The sequence below is a fragment of the Cucumis sativus genome, chromosome 7 (genome assembly GCF_000004075.3).
Source record: "Cucumis sativus cultivar 9930 chromosome 7, Cucumber_9930_V3, whole genome shotgun sequence".
NCBI classification, from domain to species: Eukaryota; Viridiplantae; Streptophyta; class Magnoliopsida; order Cucurbitales; family Cucurbitaceae; genus Cucumis; species Cucumis sativus.
This window is the reverse complement of record NC_026661.2, coordinates 5,455,582-5,468,983: the sequence shown is the minus strand read 5'-3', so window position 1 is coordinate 5,468,983 and position 13,402 is coordinate 5,455,582. Positions and strand designations below refer to the sequence as shown.

General features: G+C 34.2%; 1 protein-coding gene across 3 annotated transcripts; it reads left to right on the top strand.

Annotated features, from left to right (window-relative positions):
- Positions 1-8: 8 nt before the first annotated feature.
- On the top strand, positions 9-12,042 carry LOC101220574 (calmodulin-interacting protein 111). 3 transcript variants are annotated; one of them, XM_011660611.2, is made up of 13 exons: positions 15-486; positions 743-889; positions 1,921-2,756; positions 3,668-3,872; positions 6,002-6,209; positions 6,649-7,172; positions 7,631-8,057; positions 8,237-8,317; positions 8,489-8,679; positions 8,758-8,939; positions 9,815-10,001; positions 10,091-10,224; positions 11,446-12,042. In XM_011660611.2, exons 1-11 carry the CDS (start codon positions 199-201, stop codon positions 9,879-9,881), a joined length of 3,156 nt encoding a protein of 1,051 aa, XP_011658913.1. In that variant the 5' UTR covers positions 15-198; the 3' UTR covers positions 9,882-10,001; positions 10,091-10,224; positions 11,446-12,042. The 3 variants fall into 3 exon arrangements, with proteins under 3 accessions (XP_031744285.1, XP_011658913.1, XP_031744284.1); XM_031888424.1 differs by having other exon boundaries at positions 346-486; positions 743-884; XM_031888425.1 differs by lacking the exons at positions 8,758-8,939; positions 9,815-10,001; positions 10,091-10,224; positions 11,446-12,042 and having other exon boundaries at positions 9-486; positions 7,631-7,927; positions 8,489-8,630.
- The last annotated feature ends 1,360 nt before the right edge of the window (positions 12,043-13,402 follow it).

The window sequence follows — 13,402 nt, the reverse complement described above, 5'->3', positions numbered from 1 at the left end:
AAATATTAGAGAAGAGAAGAGAAAAGAAATGAAAAGAAAAGAACTAATTTGAGTCCTACACCTTACCGTTTAGTAAAGAATTTCCGTTAAATCCTCCGTTGTGCCGCCGCCGCGAATTCTTGATACGTTGGGTTACATTTTTGGAGGGTTTATTGGAGATATCATATTTGCAGCTTAGAATTCATTCTTTGCACAAATATGCCGTCGAAGGGAAAGAAGAACGCAAAGACACTCTCTAGATTGTCTAACTCAAACCACTCTCAATCTCCTGTGTCACGGTTCACAATACCTCCTGTCTCCCAAGTTTCTGAAGATGAGTTTCTTTCCTCCATTGAAGAAGCTTCAAGTAAATATCCTTTTTTGATTGGTAAATCTGCTTTTGTTGGAAGACTTATTAAGGATCCTGTTCAATCTACTGCCTGTAAAGTTTGGCTTTCTGAATCTTCTATGCTTGCTTCTAGCTTCACCCAAGGAGCTATTGTCTCGGTAATTTCTAATATTTCATCTTTCCGTTTTGACAATTAAAGTTCTTACCATGATTTGATAGTCATTGTGAATGATTAGTTATATAAACACTGTCATGCTTGATCGTGGTCACCAGCTTAAAAATTTATCTTTTTTTACACCCAAACGTTCTAGTGTGTTAGTATCGTGTGATCAGTCGAAGTGCACATGAGTTAGCTGTATAAACACTTGGAAAAGCAATATTATCTTCTGATCTTTATTTTTTTTCCTTTGTTAGGTAGCACTTAGTTCGGAGGGAGGTAACTTTCCTCTGTCCTCTTTAGCAGACGAATGCGGTATGCACTTTGGGGTTGATTATGGAAATTCAATAATTCATGAAGCGGGAAATTACTTTGCTCTTGCGAGAATTTTCTCTTCTGGTAAGGTACGGAGGTAAACATTTTATTATTTGAACCTTTGCATAAGCATCTTGTAACAAACACTCTTCCTTGAGGGAGTGAGGGAGGAAGATTAACAACTCTGGGCCTTGTGTTTATTAGTGCACTTAATGTTTGAAAGAAGAATCACATTTCATTGTTGTGAAGCTCCTAAAACTTTATCTAGGGGTTGATGAATGGATATTTTGACACTGGTGGGTATTTTTATTTTATTAAGATTTCTTCAAAGGGAAAATTGCAACCTATGTTCTTATGGCCAATTTGAGATCTCAAAATCTCTCATAATAACATCAAATTTCTCTGAAACATAACATGCTCTCATTACATAACGATCTTCTCATGCACAAGACCCTTGTTGCCAGCCAAGTCAAGGTGATGTTACATTCCCAGAGAAAAGAAAGGCCCTTTTCAAGGCCAAGGTTCCAATCATGTGCTTCTGAGCTCCAACAGTCAGATATATTGAGTGTACGGAAATAAACACAGACAAAAGTAATAAATTTTGAGAGTGAAATGCATCAAATGCATTTTTTTTAGCATATAAATGCATAAACTCCTTGATGTTCAAGTTCCTTCTTGTATAAAAATGATATATATATATATATAGTAATAAATAACATGGCCATTTCTGTGTGTGTTAGATTTAAAAATATGCCTTTGCCCTGTCTGTGTGTTAGATTTAAAAAAATAACATGTCCATTTCTCGTATCTGTCTCCTAAGTCTTATTAAATGATGAAGATGGTGTTCACGAATTTGAGCTTTGTGACTATACGTGCCAAATTATATACATTGCAGGATATATTTTGTTCACATTTCTTACGCTGGGATTTTTTTCTAATGTTTATTTTGAATGGAGAACTGTTGCTCACCTTGTCCTCAAGCTGGAAAGTTAATAAGAACAATGGAAAAAATAAATAGAACTGTGGTTTCTGTTTTCTGATCCTCATTTTGAAAACATGTACATGTTAAGAAACTTTAGTTTGAAATCTGTTCTACGCTTAATTTCTTTTTGCTTCATAGGAGTTAAATGATGGAGTGCAATTATCAACAAACCTTTCATTTACCTTGGGTTGCCCTACAATTGGCCGTGTTGTGTTTATCTCTCCTTTGAAAACCCATCTTTGCAATGATCCATTGAATGATAATGGAAAATTGAAGAGCACAGAAGTTAACTTTTTGAGAATATACAATTGTAAGGAACTGTTTCTGGATCTAGCGTCTTCAACCAATGTATCAACAAAAGACAACTTATTCCCATCCTCAACTATTTATTCAAGAAAGGTTCATGGTCGTAGTGAAAGTGGTAATTTAACATCCCCAAGCACCATGCGGTCTGCTTCTCCTAAATGTGATGAGGTGGTCTCAAACTTACCAAGTCCATTTGTTCATTCACTTATTGAGTCCTTAGGAGATGATACCGTCAGAAAAACTCTACAGACGATTGCCTCCAATGAGTTGTATAAACGTTGTGTGCTACGTGGTAATCTTGTAACTATCCCAGTGCTTTCAGATCTTTGTACATTTCATGTAAGGGGTGCGAAAGGACTGTCAGGATATGATGACTCTTATGATTCTGTGAACAGTGGAAGCGACGATCATTTTCAACATTATTCATCAGATGAATATGCAAATTGTGCTTTCAATATAGACCAGCTGACAAAAGTATTTATAAATGTTCAATCAACCACGGTCTCAGAGACAAATCAAGAAATTTTTCCATCAAATGTGGAACCTCAAAATCTAAATATCAGAGCTAAAGTAAAGCCTAAAGTTCGGAAATTGGGTGGTCTTTCAAAAGAGTATTCAGTTTTGAAGGATATTATAATTTCTTCATCATTAAATAGCACCATGTCAAGGTATTATATATACAAATTGAATCTATTATTTGGACTAACCGTGTTTTGTTGGCACCCTATTCTGATTATGTGCAACTGACATTTATAAATGTGTTGTTAAATCGTATCCTTGCTTGTGAAAAACTCCATATTTGATGTGCTCTATATGGGATGTTGGTGTCAGGAATTTCAATGTAGGAGTTGGCATTGAATAGCTAAGATGCATCAGTTTTACTGTTTCCAAAGTATTCTTCTGTTAGTTACGGTTATTTTAAGTTATTATTATTTAACTACCACTTAACCATTAAATTACTTTAAACAACTGCTATATTGAATGCATTTCTGAATGTATGTCATTGTTCTTAGAAGTTAGAACAAATCTGAATTTATTTGCCAGGCATTCATTTATTTGAAATTGCCTTTTGATGTGAGATCTGGGTGGTTTGTCATTGGCTTCATAAGACTAAAAGTTTATTGTTTTATATGTTTGAGAATGTGAAATTATATCTCACTATAGCCTCTGGACTTGATGGAAGGTTTGGGATCTAACTAGCCTCAGTACTTCTCATTGGGTGTTTGCTACTTTTATTTTACATATATATATTATATTTTTTTGTAATGTCTCAATAGACTTACTGTGGCTGATTAGATCCACTTAGTTTTCAGTTTAGGTTTTTGGTTGAATCCTTCCTTGGTGGTCGTTTCTTTTTGTCGGTCCTTTATATTTGTTATTTTTCTCATGCATGGTCTTCCATAAAATAAAATAAAATGTATATGTAAGTTTTTTGCTTTGTTTTCCAAATGCTTAAAGCTTACCATGTTTTCCCTTCTTAAGTAGTATCTATTGTACATACTTATCTGATTGCTGAACTGTGTCCACCTCTTGTTACTCTTTCATAAACATAATCTAAAATTATAATTGTCCATGTAAGCCTTGGTTTTCGAACCACAAAGGGAGTACTTCTTCATGGTCCTCCTGGTACTGGAAAAACTTCCTTGGCTCAATTATCTGCTCATGACGCTGGTGTCAACCTGTTCTATTTGAATGGACCTGAAATTATAAGTCAATATCATGGGGAAAGTGAACAGGCGCTGCATGATGTTTTTGAGGAGGCAAGCCAAGCTGCACCTGCTGTGGTTAGATTTCTGGAATTCTTGGTTCTTTGCCTTAAATGTTTTGATTCTCCTCCCAGTTATTTCATGAGAAATTGTTTCTGTGTTTAATTTTATAGTTTCACTATCAAGTCTTATAAGATTGTTAAGATTAGGATTATTGAACAGTTTTGAATGTATGTGTAGACATCATGAGTGGTACTTCACATTTAGAGTGTGTTTGGTAGTGATTTTGGCATAGCTAAAATCACTTTTTCACCAGCCAAAATCACATTTGCACAAAAATATGGTGTTTGGCAACCTAATGAAAGAAAATGATCTAAATTCAGATTTCTCTATTTCAAGCCCCAACAGCCTTCTCTTAGAAAACAAATTTGCTCCTTTAGAAAATGATGACTTGCTTCACACCCCTGATTATTCCATCGAAGTTTAGATGCTTTTTCAAGATGACGGTTCTAATGATAGCAACGAAGAGGGGGGTCACCAGTTGATGATAATTGATGTCGAGGAAAACATCGATCTTCCCCTACCTAATGAAGAGGCAAATGAAATTGAGAGTGCAATGGAGTTGGAACCAACGACTTCTCTCAAAATCCTTTTCCACTGAGTAAGGAAGTGGTATTAGTGATACTCGAGTATAATTTGTATATTCGGGCGGTGTCTAGGAAAGAGAAGCTGTAAAGAAAGGGTGGGGCCTCTTCAAATAATAAAAAGCTCACTAGAGAAGTTAAAGCTTTGCTGTGGTAGTTGAGAAAGGAATGCTCTAGCAGCCAAAGCTAGTACCTCCCTAGGCTCTGACAGTATTCCATGTTAATCCTCTCTTGGAGCGTTAAGGGTAAAGAGTAGTTTTGAAAGATCTATTAGTGAAGTTCAATCCGGACGTCATTAATCTCCAGGAGTCTAAGGTTGGCGATGTTGACAATAAGTCGGTGAAGTCTGTTTGGAGTAGCTGCCGTATTGGGTGGGCTGCTTTAAAGGCCTATGGCTCTACGGGTGGCATTCCTCATGTGGAAAGAGGATTCGATCACGGTGATTGAGTCTATCCAAGGTCAGTTCACCATTTCTATTCTTTGTAGAACAAATGCTGGATTTTTTGGCTGGATCACAGGCGTTTATGGCCCCTCATCTTATAGGCATAGAGAGCAGTTTTGGTGGGAGTTTTCTGGTTTATATGACCTTTGCAGTGGGTACTGGTGCATTGGGGAAGATTTCAATGTGGTGAGGTGAGTTAATGAGAAGAGCTCGAGCGATAATTCTACGGGTGGCGTTCCCTTTTGTGGTGTATTTGGACAGAAAGGAATATCAGAACTTAAGACAATTATAATTCTTTTGATTCTTTTTGGACTGAGTTTCAATACACAGCTCCTTGGTGGAGTATGAACTACGCCAAACACTTTTGTAATTACAGCATTTCTATGGTTTTCAACAATTAAAAGACCCTTAACTTTTATTTTTTCTCGGGAAGGGTCCTCTTGTCCCTTGCCCTTAGATTGTTTCTTTTGTTCTTTGGATATATCTGTTTCTTATAAACAAAATGAAAGTGATTTTAGAAAAATAAGAAATCACTCAAAATTGATTTTTGAAGCATCATCTCTCTAGTGAATGTGGAAAGTGATTAACCAGGAATCAACACCTTATTTTACATAGTTTTAAAAATACCCAAAAATATCCTTCTATTTAATTTTATTTTAATATGTGCATTTTTTTTATCCTAACATATCAATCATGTATATACTAATCTAACAATAAAATAAATTAATAAAATTAGATATTTATTATAATTATTTTTTAAAAAAATAAGCTTCCAAATATAAAATACCCTTTTCAATAATATGATAGTTTTAAAATCACTTTTGGTATCGAACGTAATGATTGAAAATCAATTTTAAGAGTTTACTGCCAAACATAAATTTGATTGTTTAGAAATTAATTTTACATAATCAATCGCACCTAAATCTTTTTTCTAAAATTATTACTCCAATTATCACTCCCAAACACACCCTGAAATTGAGTGTTGATTTGGAAAGTGTGAACAAGAAGTTAGACTAAACAAACCTGCATGATTGAGAGTTTTCATTGAGATATTGACCATCCCCATCAATAAATTCTCTTTTTGGAAGCTGGTTAATTTTCCTCTGTAAACTTATTATCAGGTATTAATTGATGAGTTGGATGCTATTGCACCTGCAAGAAAAGATGGAGGTGAAGAACTGTCTCAAAGAATTGTTGCTACACTGCTTAATCTAATGGATGGGATCAAGCGAAGTGGTGGGCCACTTGTAATTGCTTCTACCAACAGACCTGATAGCATTGAGCCTGCACTAAGGCGGCCTGGGAGACTTGACCGGGAAATTGAAATAGGTGATTGTGTAGTTTCTGTAAATGCTTTCCAGTTCTAATATTACATCACATTTGAATTGCCATGATTGCGTCTGTGGTTCCTTATCACATAAAGTGCCAATTGATAATACAAAAAAATTCTGTAAGAGAAGTCTACGTCTGTATTAGTGTGGGAAAGAGTGTTCTTTTTCCCCTTTCTAATATTACGACTAATTTTAGAATCGTGTTGTGTCTATTGTGAATTTGTGATCATATGTCTCTAGTCTTGAATCACATGTTTAATTTAAGTATTGCTGGTTGACAATGTGATTGTATAGCTGCTAGCTTGTATAGGTTGATTTCAATATGTGATGGTTCAATTTTTGTTTTTTCTTTTCTTTTTTTTAGAAAGACTGATATACCTTTCTAGTTAATCTGGCTGAAACATGTAAAAACTTTAGCTTTGGTTGGGTTTATACAGGTGTGCCTTCTCCCAACCAACGTTTGGATATTCTACATACAATACTTAGTGAAATGGAGCACTCTCTTTCAGTCGTGCAAGTTCAACATCTAGCTATGGTCACACATGGTTTCGTGGGTGCTGATTTGGCTGCCCTTTGCAATGAGGCTGCCTTAGTTTGTATAAGGCGTTATCAAAAGTTTAAAGTTTCTTCTGATTATCATAGTTTTGGTAGATCTGTTATAGCAGAGGAACAGCACAAGTTTAATGAGGTGGCTCATAAAGCCAATGACGATCATATGATATCGGAACCTGTTCTCTTACAAGATGAAGGAAGTATATCAGGGGTTTGCCAAAACCTTGTGTCTTCATCAATCTCTGAACATACTTTTACATCTGACCCCCTAACATGTGTGTCCTCGAATGAAGTGGTTGCTGATAGCGAGGATAGTTTTAACTCTTCTGAAATCAAGTGTAAATTGAAGGTTGTTTTTGAAGACTTTGAGATAGCTAGAATGAAAGTGAGGCCTAGTGCCATGCGAGAGGTATGTCTACTTTTTCATTTTGTGATAATCATCTTACTGAAAACTGATGGTATATCATGGAAATAGGGTCCTTAGAAAACTGCATTACTTCTATGCATTTGATGATATCTTCTGTAGTTTGGGCAAACTATCTGTATAATGGGAAATGCTTAGTCTTTGGTTTTGTGCAATCTATACATTTTGAAAACTTCAAGTGGAAATCGATCTGTAGCTCATGAAAGTAGATCTACTATCTAGAGACAGCCTGAACTTTGGATGCTATTAAACTTTTAGCATCTTTTTTGTATACTTTCTTAGATCGTTCTGTAATCATTACTCCTTTTTTAACTTTGCATAAGCACTCCATTAGATATGGGGCGTCCTGTAATTTTTTTTGTTTTCTAAACTTTTTTATGCTTACTTTCTTCCAAAATCATATATGATGGTTAAATATCTAATTAAAAATCACCTTATATTAGGTCATACTTGAGGTTCCAAAGGTAAAATGGGAAGATATTGGTGGACAAATGGAGGTTAAGGCTCAATTAATGGAAACAGTGGAATGGCCTCAAAAACATCAGGATGCATTCAAACGAATAGGGACTCGACCTCCAGCAGGAGTGTTATTGTTTGGTCCTCCTGGATGTAGCAAAACCCTCATGGCACGTGCTGTAGCTTCTGAAGCAGGACTAAATTTCCTTGCAGTGAAGGGCCCAGAACTTTTCAGTAAATGGGTTGGTGAATCTGAGAAGGCAGTTAGATCTCTGTTTGCTAAGGCAAGAGCTAATGCCCCATCAATCGTGTTTTTTGATGAAATTGATGGTCTTGCTGTCATTCGTGGGAAGGAAAGTGATGGGGTTTCTGTCTCTGATAGAGTTATGAGTCAACTTCTTGTTGAATTGGATGGTCAGTTGAACATTTTTCTAAAAGTTTAATATTGTTTCCTGGTTCTTACTCGCTATTCAAGATATTACTGATGGGTTTTAATCACATTTGCAATAGAGATTGTGAATTTATTGTGTGGGATATACTGGAGGCTTTTGTTGTTATCAACTAATTATGTGTTTTTTGCTTCTAAAATTTAGGCTTACATCAGAGAGTTGGTGTCACTGTCATTGCAGCTACCAATCGACCAGATAAGATTGATCCAGCCCTTCTAAGGCCAGGTAATACCCAAACAGAACTTCTGTACCTTCGTACACTACCCATTTACAAATACAACATCATCCTCAGCTGAACAAATGCACTGTGGCCACTGGCCAGTTTCGTTTATTTATTTTTATATTTTTTAATCAGCAAATGATTATATTAAACTAGCTGACTGTAATTTCAAACAGGACGTTTTGATCGGCTGCTTTATGTTGGGCCCCCAAACGAATCTGAGCGAGAAGAGATATTTCGTATCCATTTGTGCAAAGTTCCTTGCAGCCCAGATGTCAGCACGAGGAAGTTGGCTTCTCTTAGTCAAGGGTGTACGGGGGCGGACATATCATTAATTTGCAGAGAATCAGCTTTACTTGCCCTTGAGGTTTATTGAGTTCCTGTCATAAAAACTTCTATTTAGTGTTTCGTTTATATATGATATAGATCTTACTTTTATTTTCAGGAGAACCTGGAGGCGTCAGTAATAAGTATGCAACATTTAGAAACTGCAGCTAGACACGTGAAGCCATCTGAAACTGCACCTTACCGAGAATTATCATCTAGGTTTCAAAGGCTTGTTTGTTCTAGCTCACAAGAAGTTAATGTTGTATGTCAGCAGTCACGATCTAACTGGTTTTCTTTTTGGTGAGTGTATCTCCTGTCACTATTTTAACTTTGTGCTTTTGATGTACAAGGAATCTACAGATATTCTTCTTGTTTGATCACTGTTATAATGTTATTTGAAGAGTATTTTTGTGATCTCAAAACTTGATGTTGCATATCTAGGAAATTTACATTATGAAATAAATTATTAAAAGTTACAATTTTCTGATTGACATAAAGATACTTATGGAATGAATTTGAGTTTCTTTTAAGGTATGTTAGAACTTTCTCCAAGAATCAAATCAAAGTGTTTATTATCAATTAGAAGTTGTTTACAAGAGAAGAATCCTTTATTTACAGAGAATTAAATATAAAATAGGACCTTAAAAGGATAACTAAATGGAAACTAAAAACTATTTAGGAAACTAAAATGTAAATAACAAGGATTAACAAAGATTAATTTGAATTTACCAAATTATCCCAGTCCTATTACATCATGTAGGTTTTTTTTCAGTTGTACTGTATCAGGTGTGAGAAATGAAAATAGGTGAGGATAATGTCATTTTCTCATTGGAGTTTGTATTTTCTAACTTTAGTCTCGTTTCATCTTTTCCATGAAAATTATGGTCAAAGCTACGACCCTACGACCTTGCTGGTTCTATAGGTTTTATAACTATGTCCTTGAGTGCTAAAGAACTCAGTCAAAGCCATTTTTTCCGAATTAGAGAATTTTGAGAATATTTGTATTTTAAAGTCAGCTCACCTAAGTTGTTCATCTTAATGTTTTCTCTCAAAGTTGGAACATTTACCATAGTTGGAAAAATTTTTCTCCTCATTTTTTCGAATTACTTATGGCCTTCCTTTGCTTACTCGTTGATTTATATTGCCTTTTCCTAATCTTGTTTGATATAAAGCAGGCCCCTTGTAAAATCAGCTGTGCTACTCTTTTCTCGTTTTCGTCACATGCTTGAAGGCGTCAAATGAGCAGCAACAAATTGGTTGGTATTTACACAGTCTTCAAGGAATTGTTGTGTCATGTAATGCTACTCAACCAAGAACAAGGATTGGTTATTTCAAGTACTGAGTTTGGAATCATAGATAAAGGTATGACTTTGAAGTGTTTGAAAACTTTTATTTTGTACATAGAATAATTTTCTAAGCATTTGAGAAGTCATTTTAAACATTTTAAACAGATCCTACTATTGCATCACCCATGCAAAATTGAGCTGTTTAATACGAGGTTCTTGGAGGATGAAGATGACGTTTACAAATTGTGAGCTGGGATGATTTCATTCACTAAGTGAATTGCATATATCCTGCTCTGAAGGTACACTCATGTTCTGTTTCAAAAAAAAAATTCTTCATTGAGCATACAGGTAGGATTTGATTAAGGAGTGATGCTTAAATAAAAACTTCAAGTTTCGTTCATATTAAAAATCTGAACCACCAATTAAATATTTTCTTGAATCAATTAAAGATTTTGTTGTAAAACTGCTGACGTAACTCTTCTGATTTGGCAATTTTTAGTGTGTTGCGTTTCTTCAAGAAACTAAACCACTCTACATATTTCTTGCATTTTTAAGGAGGCAACCAAGTTAAATTGTTGCATATTTATGTCTAATACTAATAGTCTAAAAAAATACTCTTGTTGTTGGTTGTTATTAAACAGCTCTAATCGAGCACTTAATCCCTTTTTTTTTGGGTTGTGAGCTGTACAGGTTTCATAGGACCAAGCCTTGTGAGTTGTTGCTTTCTTTCAAATCTAGTGAAAGACATGTTTTGGAGTGATTTTAAATACTCTAAACCCAATTCAATGTTTAGAAGTTTTTAAATGCATTTTGCATACCAATAAAATCGATTTTAATCATTTTAAATTACTCTTGAGAGAGCATGATGTGGAAGTCCGTCTTTGGAGGTAATTTGTTGGGAAAATGTCAAGAGAATGAATTGGGTTCAAGGCTAAAGACTCTAGAGATTAAGATCTCTCATATTTTTTAATTGGAGCTTCTGCTTGTTAGCTTTATTCCATCGTTGTTTTTGGGTCCCTTTTTTTCTTGAGATTGTATCGATCCATTTTTCTTAGTAAATGTCAATGTTTTTCCTCAATAAATTATATGTATTATAATAAGACTAATATTTCATTTGCTGTGTTTCTAATTTCTTTTGGCCGTGTTTGATAATAGTTTAGGAAATCTAAAAGGGAAAATGATAGCAAATCTAAGAAGGAAACAAAATGAAATCGAAATGGCGTCGTTACACACTAAATTTGTTGACGATTGCTCGGACAACAAAAATAGATGCACATGCAGGACTTCAAAATCATTCATTGATGGGTTATTGGTTGTCATTGGAAATATTCTTGTTGACGTTTAATATCCATCAAGTAATCAAAAATCGGGAGTTCACAATATTGATGAAAACTTTCTTGCTTTTGTGTCGAGGAAGGTGTATTTATTGACATTTTTGCTCATCAACTAAAATATAAACATTTGTTGACTTTTATGATTTTATTAATTATTAATGATTTTTTTTTTCTTTTTGGTCACAGAGAGTTAACAAAACAAAAGGAATTGGTGTGTTGTTAAATGCCAAACTTGTGGTGGTGCGATGTGATGTATTGGAGAGAACCAATGAATATGTGGGCAATAAGGCATTATTGACGTGTTTGTTCCTATCCAACTCGTAATTAGGAGTATCAAGAAGCTTTAATACATTAATTAGATGCCCACTTTGAGCCATGCTTACATGAATCTTGATTCTACACTGACTGTATGTTGTATTGGTTTTTTTTAGTACAAATGGGATGGAGAAAGTTGAACCATTGTCCTCTTGGTCCTTAGCTCATCTCACATTGCTTTCATACCATTAGATTGACAACTAATTGCTACTTCTGTAGGGCAATGAGGCAAATACATGGTGACTCTTACCACATTAACTGAAATAGTGAACCAACATTGGGTACATTTATGTTATGATCTAATAGGTGTTACATGTACCAACATCTTTCCATTAGGATGAGAATGTGAGAGAAAGATAGACCATTGGTTGTATGATATGATCTTTAAATGTATTTAAAAACATAAATTCAACTAACTTTGTAGATTATTCGGGAGTTGTATAACACTTTCATTTGAAGATTGCCATACCATACTGCTATTTCAATGGACGACAAGTAGGCTTCTATTATTTGTATTTTCTTTCCCTTAAAGTGGAAGGACTAAATTGTAGTTTATTTGAATGTAACATTGACTAAATGGTTGCTTATTTGTAAAACCTTTCAGTGATACACAATTGAGTCATGTTTGATCGAAGAAAAAGGAAAAGGACTCCCAAAAAAAAGGTTTAGGATTTGAATTCCTATTGCTTTTATCTTTCCAGAAAAGAGGAAAAAAGGAAAAGAAAAATCAGCAGACTTTAGTTTGGAATTGGTTAGAAAGTGTAATAATAACAATGAGATTTTTTTATTTAAAAAGAAAATCAACTTTTATTAATCAATGTTTCTTCACCTTTTTTTTTAGATGTGATATATTTTCATTAGTCAATATTTACTATATGTTATATTTATTAAATTTTCATGAGATGTTAGCTGACAAATTTCTAAATGAAATTAAAATATAACCCATGTCATGATGAAACCAAAATTAAAGTTTGGTGTAAAAAATTATTACACTTTATCAAAGTACTGTAAATTCAAAACCTGAATATCATTCCTCCCCAACTCAAGTAGGTGAGCCCTACCATTATTTTTCTTTCCCTCCACAAGTTTATCGTTGTTGTTATTACTCTAAATAGATATGAATAATAGTCTTTTTAATAGGTTGATATTTTACTATATTTTAAGTAATTTTCGTTAGTATTCCTACTGAAGAATGGAGCAGATTTTATTTTTATAATTTTGGGGGCTAAGTAGGTGGAAACAGAAGTGGAGGGCAGCATAATAATAGAGACATGTTGATCATAAAGTGAAATGTCTATTTTTGCTTTGCCCCACCCGGTTAGTTAGTGTCTTAGTGGCCAAGTCCACTTAGGGTTGCAAACTCATCACCATCATTTTGTAGTTGGAATAAAATTTAACCTTTTCTAAGTCAATGTTTAACTACAAAATTCGCTATTCATCCCATGATAACTTGATAAAGTGGTCTATTTGATTACGTTGTTTATGTCTAATCTATATCCGCGTATTTCACAATCGTAATAATACATAAAGACACTCAAATTTGTAATTAATAAACAACACAATTCGATTATTGAGTTTATACATAGTGATCATGAATGTATACATAAATTAATTTAACATTTTAAAAATTTTAGGGCCCAATTACATAAACGTTCATAAACCGAAATTTGATTTAAGATTTATATATACAAACCCCCGTTTATGTAACATTCGTTGTTGAATAAGGTTTGAAATGAAAAGTTAATGGTAGGGTTTGGTTAGACATTTGAATTTAGTATTATAATGTAGGTGGTAATTGGTATTGTGACTTATAGGGATAGAATGTGTG